Here is an 18,893-nt window from a genome sequence, read left to right on the forward strand (position 1 = left end):
TCATTAGTTGTTTTTGACAGGCTCAGGCTTCCAGCATGTTTCCATTTTGACATTAGTTCTCATATTCACTTTGATTGGAGGGGAAAATAATGATAAAAACCAAAGAACTATTTTAACAAAATTATTTTAATCAGATAATTCAACATAATGTTAACAAAGTTACAAGTACTGAAAAAGACAAGTCAAGCAAATACACAATAAAGATCCATACATTTAGTATAAAAAACTGATTTACAAAAACAACACTTCAAACAAACATCACCATAACTTGCAGCATTCAGAATCCAGTTGTCATAAAGTAATAAAAACAAGCTTTTACAATTTTGGTAAGAACATTACATTTAAATAGAAACAATTGCACTCCTTTGTACATTCATAAAAGCTGACATCCTTTGAAATGTTTACAATTTCAATAGAGCTTTACATGTCAGCAGTCAAACAAAACAGTGGGAGGAAACATTTCATTATGAAATCTATTTCCTCCACTTGAACAGTGAAAAAGCAAGATGACCCCCGCCCCCCTTTTCCATAAAATAGTGACTATATACATCTTTTAAATAATGTCTTCTTTTCACATAAATTGTCCTGTCAGGAGGACTATTCATTGTAGGGTTTGGTTTTGAAGCACGAGCTGTCTTGGATCATGTTGACGAACATCTTCTCATACATCTTGTGTATAGAGGAGGTGCTGATGATGCGGTTGATCTTCTTGATGCTCTTGAGGAGCTGCCGCGGGGCTCCCTGGTTGCGGAGCTTACGCAGGCTGTGGGCCAGACCCTTGACAATGTCCATTGCTCCGTTCTGGCTCTTCCACAGGTGGAGGAGCTGCAGAATGTACTGCTGGGACTGACAGGAGTTGACCACTGCCCGCACGTCGTCCTCCCTCACTCTGACCCCCGGCAGACTCTCCATCACCATCATCAGATCCTCCAGGGTGAGGTTCTTCAGGCCTACACACCTGGACACCTTCCTCTCACAGTGGTTTACACCTGGACCGCATATAAGCAAGGAGGAACTCAGGTCAGCAATGACTGTGCATACTATTACTGAGAAAGCATGTTTTTAAAATGACTCCCTTGAGAATTAAGTTTCATTTGAACAGTGGCATGATTGTATTTTATTGCTGATAAAATAAAATGGCTGCCATTAAATTTCAGAGGTAACTTTCTAATAAACCCAGGACACATTATGTTACCAGATTATAAAACCTTTGGATTTGTGATGTCTGACCTTGAATGATGCCGTAAAGTTTATCCTGGTCTTTATTCTGTTCTCTCCACAGACGGAGCAGTTGAAGGATCTGCTGCTGGGGGGTACAGGCCTTCTTCAGGCGCTCCAAGCTTTTCCTATCCACCCTCTTACCCGGCAGACTCTCTAACAGACGTTCCAGGGGCAACGATGACAAACGCAGAGACGCTAGAGACTGGAAGATGGCCTCCTCACACAATGTCACATCTGAGACAGAGAGAGAGGTGCCACTCAAAACATGATGCTTAGATCTAAGAGTACTTATTTGCTATCTTATTCATATAACAGCCTAGCTATGGATGGGCTCTATCAAATAAACAATAATTTATTCTCTCAAATTCATATTAGTCACAGCATAAAATGTTGACCCAACATCTGGAGAGACCAACCAGACCCTGATCAGGGTCATTGTAACAAGTCAAATATCAGGCCTGATTTGACAGAACACAGGTGCTTTGAACAGATGTCTCCAAATTATACACTTCCCCTCATTACTTTGTTTGGTCTCTTGGAAGTCTCATCAAGCATTCATGTGTTTAACATTGTGTGTAATTAAGGGTGCTGCTAAGTCACGACCAGACAAGATAATGGAAACATCACTTCCTGACTGACTTTGTTCAACACAGCTTTGGCCAGGAGTGAGAGTCATTTCCTGGAGGCCCTCTCCTGATTTAGCTTTGGTTTTTTCCTCTGACTTTCATTAGTTTTTCAAACCCAGTGTAATTAAACGTTGGCTGAGACTTAATTACTCTCAACTTGACATTTAATTTCTAACTATTTTAGAATTCATTGCAAACAATATGTGGTATTATAGAACCGCTAAAAACATTCTGAGTGAATATTTGAGGAGGGCAACTGCTCTGAGACACCACATTTAGGGGTGTTTTACTATAATAGTAGTTAGTCAGGCTGTAGGAATTCAGTTTTATATCAAGAGTTCCCTCTGAGCATCCTTCATCGTTATACTCTGAGTAATACCCTTAACCCAATGTCTCCCATCTCATCTCTGTCTGACTCAGTTTCCTCTTTTGCATTGTTGAGAATATGACGGTGACATGGTAATTGATACCTTATGGATCTTACAGTAGTGGGTGGGATGTACAGAGTGCAAGTATACAGTAGGTTTCAAATACTGCACTCAAATACAGTGTGCAGTGCTGTACTAGGGTGGTGTTGGTGGGCTCACCTGTGTGGCACTGGGCATGGTGATGGGAGCACTCGAGGACAGGGCCCTTGGCCTCGTTTTCACAAAGAGTGTCCTGGGTGGTTGTCCCAGGCCGGAGGGTCTTCAGGCCCAGCTCACTGCAGTTCCTGTGTGGGACACAGGGCTCAGTGGCAGACAGCATGCTGGAGAAGTGGCCCTGCAGACACTGCTCACACACTGTGTCACTCTCTGGTGTGCCTGCAACACAAAAACAAACTCACTTAAAACTGTGACAAAGACATACCTTACAGAGTAGGTAGACTAATGATTATGGACTCAATCTGAAAGTACTGTAACAGCTCTATTTTCAGATCAAGCATCTTCAGGTTATACTGTACATTATGAGCCTGATAAAACATACAGCAGTCTCTCAGGGTGACATACTGTACAGTATGTCTGTACTGTGAAGCATGTGATACTTTAATAAGAGGAACACCTTTTTCATCATCAAGAGACCGCTGAACTTTCTATCTATACCATTTTGAGAGGTCTTAAAAATGTAAGTGCTGTAGCTTCTATAGGAAGTGGCTGAAAGCCCTCCTAATTGAACAGGTGATTAGCACATCCTCCTTTTTTTTACAGAAAAGAACTGAGATTTGGAGGGAGTGAAAGGTTACTAAATGTATTTGGTTTTATGATCTTTGACTTGGTTCCCCACCATAGATGACACGCACATATTTGCATGAGAAAATTCTTTGTCCTTTTATTTCACTACATGCAGCTGCAATTATGCAAGTGGTCAGGGAATGTTAATTGGCAAGGGTCCTAACCCTAACCCACAGTACTGTATATATTGGGGTTTCAAATGCCCCTGTCAAAGGACCCTTGGTATCCTTGCCGAAGAATGCAGAAGAATAATCTGAGACCCTAAAACCAGACTAGCAATGATCAGCAATGATCTACTCAATGTTTCCAGAATTGGAATACTAGTTATTCATTGTGACAATGATGAGGAAATTCCACTGAGTTGAATGGGTGACTAATGATTAATCTTCCTTATCTTTTTCCCCCCCTGGAAAATAGGATGCTGCTTCACCTGGACGTACTCCAATTCCAGCGCATGCTGGTTTGGTGGCACAAGGGATGTGTGTAGTTAGGGGTTTGTATCTGAACCACAGTAGCCCTATGAACATTACGTTATATGACCCTCAGGGCTCCTTTGTGAGGTGAAAGTTAGGAGCCATGCTGGAAAAAGCTGTTTCAGCCTTGTGTTGTGTAATTTCTGGAGCTGACTTGTTGTTTCCAGTGACACAAATCATACCACGACATCATCTAACAATTATCCTTTCCTCATTGGTCATTAATTCCACTACAATTCTACTGCATAATCCAATGGATTTAGAACAATCTACTTTATATACACCAGCATAAAAGAAGACATTTTGAATGAACCTTTCATATTAAATTGCTATTCATCATACTTTGTTCTCAAGCAATATAAGCATTTTGAGTTTGAATTCAAGAAATAATAATCTTGGTCTTGTGTACCAACTAATTTATTTAAAGCAATATCCCATAAAATCAGCATCAAGATATTGTTTGATTTTAAATGATTATACTGCCATCTCCTGGAATTGACAGTGTTTTTAGTTTTTTCTTTTTTTTACAAGGAATCTCACCACAGATTCTCTTTACCTGAGGACAGCCACATATGGAGCACAGACAGTCATAAGTTTTATTCCATTATTATCACTAGCCTGCAGACTATACAGTACACCATATGAATACATTCTGTGAAACATATGGCATATGTATTCAACAGAATTTGAATACTAGTTATTCATTCGGAAATCTACATAGAACAAACACACAAATCCTATTTTGGATTGTGTCCATTTTGAATTGATGTAGATGCGTATCATCTTGCCCTGTCTGAAAATATATTCTCAGACAGAGACAAGAGTCTCAGTTAAGTCAAACTGTCTCCAATAGAATCTGACATGTCTCTCTATTCATTATCTGCTACAGAGACGCTACACAGACTGTTGATACAAAAGCTTTGGCCAGAAAAGTCTCTGTTGGGATGTGGCTCATCTGAGCTGGAACATGTCCGATTCACAAACTAGGACTGAAAGATGAAGCACGGGATGATTAAAAGGGAAGGAGGAGACCAAACGACGTACAGATTACAAAGACGTAGCGGCATGATCCGGCTGAAAGGGTGGAGAGCCCCTGATGATAACAGCCAGCCAGTGTTATTCTGCTTGATGACTAGACCTGTCACTCACAGTTCCTCTGCCAAGGGTGTGATTATTAACACTTGACTCTGCTGGAGCGGCGCGTTCACAGGGAAGAGAACTGGTCGGGGATCACACAGCAGTGTATTCTCACTCTGACGGAGAGTACTTAAGTACAGACTGATTAACTAATGCAGGCTATGTAAACAGATCTACATCTGAGGACTGGATGAGATTGCCAGATTTGTTTAATCTTTATGCGGAAAATGTATTTTTGTGTTTGTTTTATTTGAGGAGATATCATTGGAAACCCTCATCAAATGTGAGTGAAAAGACAATTGAAAGAAAGGGTGGAGCTATATCAGTAAGTCAAATAAACATATTAAAATGACCTAACAGTGAATTACGACATACCTAGAGTAGCAGCACCAGAGCCTGGGGCACAGGAGGTGTGTTTCATGCAGAACTCCACCACCAGGTGGTATCCTGGCTCACACTCACAGAGCTGGTCGTGTGTGCTGCTACACTCCCTCCTCACCAGCTGCCTCTCCTTGCAGACAGAGGTGCAGTACTGGCAGGTGTCTCCCCAGTTCCAGTGCTCTGCAAAGTGCCGCTCAGGACACACTTCGCAGATGGTGGGTGAGTCTGCACTGCAGTGCCTCTTGACCGCCTGGCCAGGCGGACACTGGTCACACAGCAGAAGCTCAGAGGTCACGGGGTCACGATGCTCGTACTTGGGGCGCGGCACTTGGAGGGCCCAGGAGAAGGAAACGGCGAAGAGCTGTGGAGAGAGAGAGCAGAGTAGAGGAGAAACTCCAGTTGAGCGTATGTTTACAGCATCTCCAGCTGATGCCAGTGGCACCAGCAGCCATTGAGGCTTCTTGTAATTGACTGCCAGCGTAAGGCAGCAGCCTGCATATGGCCCAGATGTCACAGAACAGCATTATTGCAAAGCAATTTTCTCCTTGGACTTCCCCCTACCCCACTGCCATGAAAAACACTATGTGCTTCTGCATCTCCTACAGTGCGCCCTGGTGTGACTCCTACTGGCTTCTATTCAAGAGAACAGGCTTCACATAAAGTGGGAGGGGACTGGGCTTTCCAAAAGACCATCTGCGCTGAGCCGCCGGGCCAAATCCATCAAGTTCTCCACATCAGGTGGTATAGGCTATCCTAGTGATGATGAAATGATTACCGTAAATTGTAAAAACACTTTTTTTTCCTGAGGGGAATGCCATATGTTTATTCATCGAGTGCGAGTATTAAAGAAGACATTGAACTTTTAACCTTTCACCATTCAGTTAGAAGTTGCCATTTGACGACATACTGTACAGCGCTCGAAACCAAAATTACACACTACTATTGGGCCTCTGACGACCATAATTACACCGTTCAAATGATCTGAAGGAAACTCACATAAGATGACTCTTGTGGCCTGGAGCCAGCTGAAAGGGAATGCTTCATTTTAAGGTATGCTGTCCCCCCTCAATCAGACTGAGCTCACTATACATAGAACTTAAGATGATGTTTTTTCAGCTCATTAGTGTCCAGAACACTAAATTAATATGAGCATCAGCGCTCACTGCAAGTGGGTGTGATTTGAAACCCAAATATTACTTCCAAGTGCATCAATGTAAATTGCGTTCTACTTTCAATATATACCACTGTCTACTCCAGAGCGAGGTACTTGACAGTAATTCCATGTGAAACATTTCTTGTATTCAGTTACAAGATGTAAACTGAATAAGAGCAGGTACTAGAGGACTCATTTGAGAAAGAGTGCTCTGTGCAGGTGGTCTGCTAGGGGATTTTAGCTCCTTAGAGGCATCAAATGAACAGAGTAGCTGACATTTCTGCCTTACAACTGAAAAAGAGTATGAAGGGGGAGAGGGAATTTGGCAAAGTAATGTGTATATAGGTATATTAAATCCAGCCAATCCTTTTCTGTGGGCTTTGGTTATTTGGGAGCAGTATTTAAAACAATTGTTGGAAACAGTTGTTAGTTTCTTACTGGAATCTCTATGTAGCAATTGTTCAATTGGATAGTTTGATCAATTTAATGAGCCTTTACAGGACACCAACCCACCCCCCACTTGAGAGGCAGATGAAAAAGCAGGTCAAATGAAAATGTGTTCAGCAGCAATGATTTGCATTGCACTGGGTCATAATATATCTCCACAGTACAGTGTCTCCCAACAAAGAGGATACCATATGCACTGGCCTACACTGTTTAGATGTTATTAGAGTAGTATTAGATGTTATTAGTAGACAACACTGGTCCCCAAGGTCTGTATCAGCCCTGCTGATGTAAATGAGGAAGTTGCTGTACTGTAAGGAAATTTCCTTTCAGGATTATTCGTTACTTTTTGAATAAACGTTGCATGGTGTAAAGCCTCTGGCCTCAGTGTTTGACAAAAACAAATTATGTTTATTTTACACGGTGACATGACCTTTTAAAATACCATGTTGACCTCCATGTGAACGGCTAATTTTGGGGAAGTTGCCTCCAACTGACAACGCTGAGAGCATAAAGATAAAGAGCTCATAGATAACAGTCCAGATAGAGAAATTGCTCTACTTACAAGTTAATATGTCTGCATTCATTTACAGGGGAAGCAACAATTTCACATCAAATGCAGTGTGATATAAAAAAATTACAAATCACACTACACATTACATGAAAAATTCAATTCAAATAATGTTATTTGTATACACCATCTGCTTCTAATCTGATACACATCTCAACATGAACAAATGCAAATGATCACAGGGCCAAGATAGAACAGCATGCAAAACACATCAAAGGAAACAACTGTGCTTATGCCCCATAGGCTATGATTTACCAGAGGATAGAAGGGGTGCACTATCAAGTAGAATGGACCTAATGAGGCAAATGATCACTAGGCATGATAACAGAATAAAAATAATGCATAAACACCATAAAAAAAATGGAACAGAACCTTCAGCTTTCCAAAAATTAATGTAATTCAGTTATAATTCAGACAGTGCTCATCAAAGGAGACCTGATTCTGAATTGTGCAGGCCTATAAGGCAACTGGTATTTGTTGACAAGTACTGTAGATACCCATTTTATATTATCATCATAGGTGAATAATAAGAAAAATACACAGGAAGGGCATCATTTCTACTTTTGTATTTTTTGTTGATTTACAAACTTCCAAATCCTTATGCTAAGTTATGCAAATATCGACGTCATACGAGGGTAAAGTATTGTTGGAGGGGTGATGGAGAATTCACCTTTGCATATTATGGTGTTTAACACTATGTAGCTGTACAAAAGCTGTACAATGTGTGTAGCTCCACAATACCGGTGACAATACTCAACAATAAAAAGTCTATAAAAAACAACGTTTAAATTGGGGGGGGGGGGGGGAACACGACTCCAGACAATGAACAATTCACATTTAAACCATTTTAAATTGTGAGATTAAAGAGTTATAAACATCTACCTATTTATATTTGATAAGTCTCCCTACAACCAAAGACGAATTATTATTTTTAACACGCGGAATACCTGTGCTGCGTATTCCTGAAACACTAGCGTTCTTTCCAATTACAGCCGAATCCCTAACATCCACGCATATATCCTCTTATAAATACCTCCCCAGTCAATTACCGTATTGGGTCGCTAGATAATAATAATCCTGTCAAACATGTTGTCAACCGAAAAAACAAACAGTTTGAAGAGGACACTCACCACATATAATTTCATTGCTGGCTGTGATCTGATAATACGAGCGCTCTTCTCTCCTCTCAAGTCAAGTCCGTTAGGACGAGGTCGTCGTTTCCATACTTATACTAGGGATAAAGGAAGTGTGCCCACCCACTTCGATAGATGGCAACAAGCTAGGCTTTGCCTAAAAATACGATTACTATGATTGCGTTGACGCTTACGTAGTTTCACTTCACGACACAGGAAGCACAATCAATTGAAGTCTACAATTTCATTCATCATGCCATCGATCCACATGCATGTATTACAAAATTACTTACTTACTCATCATTCACCTGGTGATTTGGTGGCTGCTTAAATTAAAATGCCCTTTAAAAAGCATAATTTATCTGGGTATTGGACAGCACATGTCAAGCGAACACTACGGTCAAGTCAAGCCCCTTTTGAGTGGACAGTCTCACAGGGGGTGGATCAACTACTTCAACACCAAGCTCACCTGGGACTGCAACGCGGGCAGAGATTGTCAAACCTGTATGTTTTATTACATGTAGTTCACACCACACCGTTTAGACGAGGAGAGTAATTATTGAACGCAACACATTGTCCCTCAGGACTGCATTACACCCATAACCACCAGGACACCATAGCCGCCCTGCCCTGCCCTGTGAACTGCTCCAGGTCACAGATCGTTTGAGAGACACCAGCTGTAACTCCTTATAAAACATTTTAAAGTATTTCAGTTTTACAATATGTTTGTGATGTCTAAGTGGTTGCAGTTTCATTCCAATCATGAGCGTCCCTGCCCAAAGATATTAAACCCTGATGTCCTGAACCATTGTAGTTGCTCCCTATTTCCATAGTCATATGCCTTTATCTGATTGACATTTAGTGTGCTGTGTTTACATGTTTATAGACATTGAACTCTTAACTTAACCAATTTAGAGCAAAATCTGTGATAGTTTATTTATTTTGTTATTTTATTTTTTTACAATAATACACATAATACTTCCATCCTGTCATAATACTTCATCCTTGCTGTCACTTTCTTACTGTACGAATTAAATGAAAATGGTTCAGGATAAATATTTTTTTAAATAAACATGAAACCAGTTTTGGCAGCATATAAATGTTAAGATTGACATCTGATTATTTGACCTAGTAATTACATTCTCCATTATTACTGTGCACTGCATGTGTAGTGGTTATGCTGTCATGGTTATAGAGAGCATCTACAGTACAAGACCATGCTTCTTGCTTCTCACAGAGACCAGTAGTAGGCCTAGTGGTCACACAAACAGTGCTGACGTATAAGACTGCTGGCGTAGAAGACACAAGCCTACACGTAGTCAAGGAGAAAATAGTCTCATCCTCGTAGGCTGTGAGGGAAATCTTGGTCGTGAAGTCACAACATACCACAACAAGAGACATACGGTAGCTGGATACACACTACATACGGCATCATGACGCGTGGATGGGTCGGCTGACCTGTGGTGAGGTCTGGTGGATTTATCCACTTCACTGACACCAACGTATGCACTGAGGAGACGTGGGTGTCAGGAGGTAAACCATCTACTACACAGCTTTGCCATTCCACACTGACCAATTCAAAACCCTTACCCACACATCATATTACAAATCACAATGCTGCACCCACTGGTGGCTAACTTTATTTTCTCAGACGGCTGGCCTTTGCTCATAAAAAAAATACTACAATGACTTTGTGTAACATTTGTGATTTATCTATACTACTTTTGGAACTGAAGATCATACCAAAGATTGTAGAAATGTTTACTACTGTTAGTAATGTTAGCAATTTGTCATATGCAAAGGTCACAATGGCCAAATCTTTTTTCAATTCTGCAGCAATCCCTGATTTAAATAGAAAACAAGTGAAAAGATGAAAAGATTACCCCGCATTGCAAAGGGTGAAAGATGCCATCTCGTTTGCATTCTGTGCAGGCTGATATGGAACAGTTCACTCCCCTTTTCTTTTGTTTTGCCTCTTGTTCTCATGTGTTTCTGTTAGCCAGCAAATCTAACCAAACACAATTCATTTCCATAACAGATATCATAAATGAATAGAAAAAGGAACCCTAACTGATAGTTGGCCTCTAGCTAGCCCTAAACAACAGGCTGTTGTGCTTGAGGGTCTGATATAATCCAAGTACAATATGCAGCATCCCTCACTGGTAATCTTTTGAAATCAGGAATGGTTTAAACAGTATAATACACATCAGATTAAACATGATACATTGAATAAATACAAAATCTAGGAAATTAAAAGGAAAATGTACTATACAACTTTGAGACACTTCCAGTGGGGCTTAATTCCTATGAAACTCAGTAATCTGCTACAATGTCCATACACTGTGAAATCATAATTCCCACCAACCAATTATCTGAAGATACAGATGCAATTTTCTTTATTGCTACATGGGGAGAGGTATCCATTCGCAGAAAATGGATGGAGAAGCGCCATTTCATCCAGCGAACCACTCTTCAGTCCTATGCCAAATGGCTCCTGGTAGACTCTCTCTGGCCAGTGGCGTACGTGACAGAGATGATATTGGCCAGGGCCATGGCTGGATATGGTGGAGGTATACAGTAGCCTGCTAACCCTTATGCGTGACCAGTCCTCCACCGGACACAGTGTGGAGAATCCATGTGACTTATGTGACCTTCTCAAGTTCCTCATTGGAGCCTTGTGGTCTTCCTCAGAGTTCTCATTTCACTATGTTTTTTATCTCTCTCATTTTCCATGCCTTTCAAACATAAATCAACTGGAAAACACTTTATTTGTGCCTGACGCAAAAGACAAGAGCATTTGAAATAATCAATGTGGGGCACTTCGACTGAGAGGGAAACCATGAAAGGGGCTTCCAACCATCCACCCAACTTTGTAATCTCTGCCAGTTAAAGCAGTGAGTCAAATGGCATCTTAGAAAGAAATAACACTAGCATTCCGAAAAGTTAAACAGCAGATGATGTGTTTGCTTTCTCTCTTGCTATGTTTTGAAATTATTGAGGGAAAGTAAAGGTTACCAATGTAACCCAGGTTCTTTGAGAGAGATAAGGGAGACCCCTCACTAAGGGGACATGCACTCTTGTGTACCTTTCGCTGAAGACCTTTACTCAATAACGCCTGGTACAGGCCGATGAAGCTTGCAAGAGATAGCCCCACCATAACCCATCCCAATAAAGGGACGCAGCAAGTGCGCCATTTCATCCAGCGAACCACTCCTCACCTAGGTTACATTTGTAACCTTTAGTTCTCTTTCAGTTGACTCGGTTCTACCTTATACCTTTGAAAGGTATGTGGAGAAGCCCAGCTGGCAGCAGCACATATCTCTGAAACTGAGACACCCTTGAACAGGGCCCAAGACATCGTCAAACCACGGGTGGAGTGTACCCGGATCCCCACAGGGGGCCTCAACAATGGCCTCCACAATCCAATGGGAGAGGCGCTGTGTACACAGAGCCTTACCTTTGGTAGGGTTCGCAAAGCAGACAAACAACTCGCCACAAACCCTGAACGACGCCATCCTGTCCATGTAAACATGCAGAGCATGCACTGGACAGAGGGTGTTCATATGCTCCTGTTTTGGAGAGAAAAAGGGTTAGTAGGGTAAATGGAAAGGGAGCAGTGCAGTAGCATTGCTGGGGCAGGTCACTCGCATACCTGTTGGCCTTGAGGCAGAGTTTTGTTTTTATTGCACCTCTTAACACCTCTGGCTCATGTGCTAGGTAAAAAATGTTTGCAGGTGTAGGTGCAAACCGTCCCTACCGGGACTAATTGGGCATGAGGGGGCCTGAGCAGTGCTGCCAATTATATGTGACATGCTTGTGTACTGGAATCCACACCCCAGCTGGGTACTGGGCACTCTCTTTACTGGGGAGCAGTAGAGTCCACACAGAGTCCCCCAAGCTTCCCGGTCCCGAGAGGGCAAGTTGAAGGCAGTTGAGGGTTCTTTAGCTACTGAATCTTGAAGTGCGAAAAAGGGGGTCTCATGGTCACGACCTGGGTGGGGAAGGTTCTCGGACTGAGCCTTGGACTTGATGGTGCGAATCCCGTGGTCCGTGATGTGGCAGAGCTCCAGCAATTTTCCGCATCGACACCTGCGTCCGTATCCTTGGACATGGCGATGTCGCCTGCTAACTCTGGCAGGTAGACTGACAGGAGCGCATCTGCATTCACCTCACTTGCTGCCTGTGCCGCAGAGCGGTAGATGCGGTCAACCCAATGCGGTTGGAACCCAAACCAATCCACACTCTTGGGAGCAGCAGAGGCACCAGCATTCGGGTCGTGATACTCAGCCAGCGAGGCTTCCACCTGCTGCAGGTTGGGCCACCCAACCATCTCCTATTTGTGGGCTTTGTAGTGGTTAGTACCACTCATTGCCTTGGCTGAGAAGGGCTGCTTTCAGGATGCCTTAACAGTGTGGCATCTGGCGCGTGGATGGGATGTCACCCCTCATTGTCCTCATGCCTTCTACAAGGCGCTCCACAGCAAGGACGCCCTCTATGTACCTGACCCTCCATCCGAGTACCTCAGTATCAAGCAGAGCGCCTTGCTCATAGAACGAGATGTCGAGAACGGCCCGTGGATTAAACCAAGGCATGGTGGACAGACTTTGTGAGAGCCTTGCTTCCACAAGGCATGTCCATTCAGTCAGAGGTTCTTGGAAACTGCTTTCTTGGGTGATATCTCTTGGAGCCATGTTTTTTGGAGGAGAAAACAGACCCACAGTGGTTATTAAGGAAGTTGATACACACACTACAGCTGTAGCGGGGTCAACAACTAAAAGCATTCACCCACACCGAAAATAGCAAAGCAATGAAGCTTCACTTAAAATGGTAGAAGAAAGCTAGCGTGCCAATTGCCTGAGTGCAATTGGTAGCATTGCTACTGTTCTCACAAAGCATAGGAGCTAACAACAGATTAGTGTCAGATTAGCTTCATGCTCAAGAGGTAATGAAGAAAAACATGCTAGCTACAGTAGCCAACCACCAACCAGTGGTTAGCTGAAGCTTACACTAGGGACCTACAGTAGGTTTGTTACATAAGGTAACTAGCTAGGAATTAAGTTGAACTTGTAAGTGCTCAAATTGTCCTAGAACTACGAACGCTAGCCAAGGGCTCGAGTAGTCCAAAAACTATGAGTAAACTGAACGATTACTTGAAACAGTAACTCTTAAATAGGTGAGACTGAATATGAATGGCTCAGGAAATTAATGTGCTTCAAGCATCCAACTTGTGGTTAAGGGAGACTATAATTCCTGTGCTGAAGGCGACTGAAGTTGTTAGAAATAATCAGTACATTATTTTGCATAAGAAATGTGATATCTAGAGGAAAAGATCTGCATAAGCTTAGCCACGATAAACACTATGATATGATCTAGACCATGGTTTATGACTTTACAGTAGATATTTGGCTTCACTGATATCCAGTACAGCAGCAGAACGTACTATGTCTGTAAAGTCAAGTGCTTTGTAGCATACAGTACTGTAACATGATAGGAGAGACTGTATTTTATTGGTTTAAAAGACCATTTTACAGTCAATTATTGCTGGGAATTCACCAATATGCATTTCAAACAAATCTGAAGTTGAATTACAGTGCTTGTTTAACATGTTTAAGAGTTAACCGCCAGGAGTAAAAACTGATGGTTGAGGAAAGTAAACAAATCAAGGTAACTGCTTGTTTTGTGTTTGTTTAATTTGTTTCAAGGGAAGCGACATGAATGTGTGTTTTGTGCATAATGTTTGCAATCCAAAACTAGAGTGTGGTTAAGCAGTTCCTTCACTGTGGCCACACTCTACTATGAAGAGGCACCAAAATAAAGACTCCCTACTGTACATGCACTGTAAGGTCTCTCCTCTGTAGACAACCACTCCTCACAAATAAGATTACTATGAAAAAAAAACTCCCAACAAAAAATCGGAAACGGAACTTTCTTGCCATTGAGCTCCAACATTCCCACATTTGGAGCGCAATATTTTTCATGCCTCACTTTAAGAAATGTTGAGTCACTGAAATAAGTTGGTAGTGTATCTCTGTGCCAGGGTTGTAACTTCAGGTATTTAATGGACAGCCAGTGTACTACTGTTCATATTAAAGGGGCAATCTGGGATTCAAACAACAACAAAGCAGTCTCTCCACCACTTTCTTGGTTAATTAGAGAAATGTAACCACTCTCAATTTCATAGACGGAGCTATGGATGCAAGGATTGACCATCCATGAGATTCAAATGATAGTTTTTACATGTTTTGAAGCTAGAGTATACAGTGTTTGTTTACAATTAAATAGTTTATAAACAATTAAGTAAAATAAGCTTATATTTTGGGTTCTGATGAGGTAAGACAGTTGAACTAAGCTCAGGAAGCATTTATAAGTTATTTTCTTCAAGAATCAATGGCTATATATCATTCATTTAAAAGTAAAAAAATAGATGTACCAATCCCAGATTGTCCCTTTAAGTAATGTTGGTGATTCAACATTTGCACGCACAGCATGTCTACCTCTAAATCAAGACTGATCAGTTTCCACATTGTCTAGTCCTGCTAACTGCTTTGCTTTGTTTTCTTTTCCAGCACTATCTCTGTAAGAATTTTCCATACAGTAAATCTCCAGCAGCTCTCCTGTTACCTTGGAAAAGATGACAACAACAACCTCAGAGCCCTTTTTCCAGCAAATTCACCAGGTCATTGGCATGACATCCTAAGGGATTTCCCATCATAGGGTACTTGCAGTAGTTGATCCAAGTTTCTCGATTTATAAGCATTAGTGCACAAATGGATTTCAAAGGCATAATACTGTACTGTATTTCCCAAAAGGGACATTACTGAGGGCTGTGTAGAGGGTTGGGCAACAATACTCATGTGGCTAATGATGGTCCCCTTTTGGAAACTATCTTACAATAAACAATACACATTCATTCTTCTCACAATTCTCACAAAGATGTGATGTACTCACACCAACCACAATTGTCGGACACATCATCATGAGAAGCATAACTATAAACCCCACTGACCATATCATGACTATAAACCCTACTGAAAATGACTTTTCTCCCTAGAACAATGTTTACTTTGTAGAAATAATATTGTCAAAGAATGAGTATATTACTCAGTAAAGGTGTAGCCTACTGTACAGGCAGATCAAGCCATATTTCTTAACTCTACATTACAATATCAACTGAATATGAGTCACAGTATGAACAGTGCCTCAAGCTCTCAGGTGAGGAAACATCATAGTGAATTTTCTCTATGACATTTACTGTTTATCCTTTAGAGGTGATCATTTACATGGTTTCAGTAAATTTCCCTCATTTGCGTTTTATAATAAATGAATCATGTTTTTTTCTTATACTCATAGACGCTAATTTTACTGGAATGAGCCATAGTATATACAGAACACTGATTATTCCAGACTCAAGGTTAGACAGACAGATGCTTTGACTACTGTAGAATTCCAAACAAGGAGAGCTAAATAAAATGAATTCATTGCCAGTAAACGGGCGTTGAAAACTATATTTGTCTGCCGAGGTTTTGTGACTGGAAAGAGAACAGAAGAAACTGTTTAATCCTTCAGTAGAAATTGATAGGTGCAGAATGGAAATAAGTCTCTCATTCAAAAAGAGATCCAGTTCCGAAGGGGAAAAAAATAAATATCAGTGAATGCGCTCCTTGGTTTTTCACCGCACCATATTTGTTTAAGGGGTTGTCAAGAGAATTTTCTTAAGTTACTCCATCTAGAGGAGTTTTCAGTGAGATCTCCCTGAAACCACAGTGGTGGTACCGCTGACGGTCACTCTGTGGCTGCATTATGGACCAGTTCATCTTTCTTGGAAGCGTAAGCTGACCACATGAATGGCTTCAGGGAACCCAAGTGTTCTGCAGCCATTTGAAAAGAGCTCGGATGACGATGACTCGTCTGGGGGCTAACCTGGGCATCTCCAGACATTGCATGAATGACCTCTTCATCAAATGAGGTTATGTAGAAACCTTGCACGAGAGCTGCCTGGAAATCAGGGCACGCTATAGGAGTAGGTCTCTCCCAGACCAGTCTAAATCTTGGAGAGTCTTGGATTTGGAAAAGGGTTAGAATCAGAAGTAATGAACTTAGGCCAACAAAACAGGTGTTACCCACTACAATCAAATGGCCTTGGATCTCAAAGGTATTAAGGGTATTTTCCAAAACAAGTTGTATTGGTTCAGACTGAAATGTAATAAATCTGCCTAATTGTTAAAAACTATATTTTCTTCCTAAATATTTGACATCTATTACATTTTGAAAAGGAGGCAATCCAGACATTCCTGGTTAAACCCCCTAATCTTAGTCTGTGAAGCTATCCAACAGTGCCAGCTTCGTAGCATGAATCAGACAATGAGAAGAGAAAGTATTTCAATTGTTGAGTTACTATACCACTACAGGATAGGAGTACATAATCCCAAGCAGGACCAAATGATTGCGTCAGTTAATATGATACTTTATTTGAGTAGTGAGTAATATGATACTTAAACAAGTAGCCTTTTGATGCTGCAAAAAACAAGAATCTGAAAACTGTTGCAATTCCTTTCAGGTCAGAAACTATTTATTCCACCATGGAGGGCATTAGGGAATAGAAAATAATGTAACCACTGGAAATACATAGTGGGTTAGTGTGACGCTTGGTAGAGCAGTGTAGGTCGCCAAGATCTGTGGTTGAAGGCTGGGTTTGAGGCGTTTCATGTAGGCGGGACCATGCCAGATCGACAGAGGTGTTTTTTGGTAGACCCATTGGGTGGGACGGATGTGGGTAGGTGTTTGGATTGGTTCTGGAAGAGTGTTTACCCTCCAATACAGTACTTCAGTGCTCCTGCCTGGCCTGGTGCAGGAAGCTCTATGACACCACCACTGCTCCATGCAAATGCGGGCTGGCAGAAACCCCTACGAGAACCCAGAAACCACAGCAAGTCTTAAATTCACACTTGTCAGAGTGTTGCGCGTATATTCGGAGGGAATCCTGCGGTGAGATGAGTCAAAGTTCTCCTGGTTTGACTCAGAGCTTGGGACATCGCCCTCCGGCTGGCCTGTGGGAGCAGGTGAGTTATGGGCTAATATTTGTCAGCAAACCTGGAGGAGTAGCTACATGAATACGACTGTACAGTACGGTCCAGTTCTGAATAAGGGTGTGTTTCAAGGGGTGTAGACGCCCAAGTACACACTGTGAAGTTGACACTTAAAAACTTAAAACACTGCTTTGACCACACAAAACTGAAGTAAAACTGCAAAACTTATCAGGGAACCAAGGCAGGATATCCTTGTTGTGTCATGAAAGGAGGCATAAATAGCACTAGAGTGAATCAGTGATTTCTTTGGTTGTTACTTTCAGAGTCCCTAGTTATTGGAACCTGACACACTACAAAGACAACATCTGGTCCTTCCTTGAAGGCAACATCAGAGCACAGTGTGTGGTTGGTTGTGGCTAACCAGAGCATGAATGAAACTCAAAAGGTTTTCTTAACCTAGTGAGTTTCAAAGCATCTCTAGGGTTAGAGGGAATTCAATTCCATCATACTCTTTTTCAATTTGTTGAGAATTGTGGTCTGAGTTGAATGGACGAACCAACTGCTTCAAATATGGGCATTTCTCATAAAATAAATACATTAGGTAGACTTAACACTTAGGGAGTGTTTTACATATTGTTTCACAGGGACATACAATACGTAAAATGTTCTGTTATTTTTTCGATAATATTGATTCAAAATGTTGAACTTTGCTCTGCTATGAAGTACATTTCGGTCACTCCCATCTTAAAAAAAAGAGTTAAAAAACGTTGTGGCCAGTAACATCTCCTCCCTGTCCTTTTCTTGACATTTTCCTCTTGACCGATTTTGCCCTCATAATCTTTGTCCAGGCTATACTCATCTTTAGATTTGCGTCCTTTCCAATTATACTGGCTACTAATTCCATTTCTGGTAAACGATTCATGATTCTCCAGCAGTTAATGCCATGCAGTGTCCCCCCCTAAAAGTCTTGGTTCTTACCATGATTCTCCAGTGGGTAATTTTTTTCCAAGCTAACTTTCCTCTGTTTAAGTAATTATCTCCTCAAATCCGTCTCTCTCGTTCTGTGCAATATGCTATGAATGGCTAAACTGAGTTTGCAATGTCACTGAAGTTTCAGCACTGTTTTCTCTTGTTTCACAGTGGTCTGACATACACTTATAGAGGGGTTAGCAATACAAACAGAAGGCATCAAACAGAACGTGCTTGGGAGGCATCAATAATGATACAAATCCATCCCACTTAATTTCCTCATATCTGCACAGTACATAAACTCAAAAGGAGATCAACAGGTTTAAACGGCCATTAGGCTTCTTTGATCCTTGCATAGACCAAGACCACCCATTTCTAAAAAGCAGGCAAGCAAGTGCCTTGGTTGGTGCTGGTGAAACTGGGTCTGTAGCCACTATACCAGAGACAGCTTGATCCCAAGAATCCCAGCTGCCTGGAAACCAGAAGGCCACAGAGGGCCAGGGCTTCCTCAGCGTTAGGAATGGTCTGGTCTGTTCAGAGGGAGCTCA

At 41.6% G+C, this 18,893-nt stretch overlaps 1 protein-coding gene across 1 annotated transcript; it reads right to left on the reverse strand.

Moving 5' to 3' along the window:
* Positions 1-143: 143 nt before the first annotated feature.
* Positions 144-8,453, reverse strand: LOC310811153 (tumor necrosis factor receptor superfamily member 11B-like). Its single transcript, XM_083679237.1, has 5 exons — positions 8,348-8,453; positions 5,044-5,410; positions 2,435-2,650; positions 1,231-1,455; positions 144-989 (listed from the first exon to the last, which is right to left on the reverse strand). The coding sequence occupies exons 1-5, from the start codon at positions 8,360-8,362 to the stop codon at positions 598-600; spliced, it is 1,215 nt and encodes a 404-aa protein (XP_083535363.1). The 5' UTR covers positions 8,363-8,453; the 3' UTR covers positions 144-597.
* Positions 8,454-18,893: the final 10,440 nt, after the last annotated feature.

The sequence above is a fragment of the Argentina silus genome (genome assembly GCF_951799395.1).
Source record: "Argentina silus genome assembly, chromosome: 10".
In the NCBI taxonomy this organism is placed as follows: Eukaryota; Metazoa; Chordata; class Actinopteri; order Argentiniformes; family Argentinidae; genus Argentina; species Argentina silus.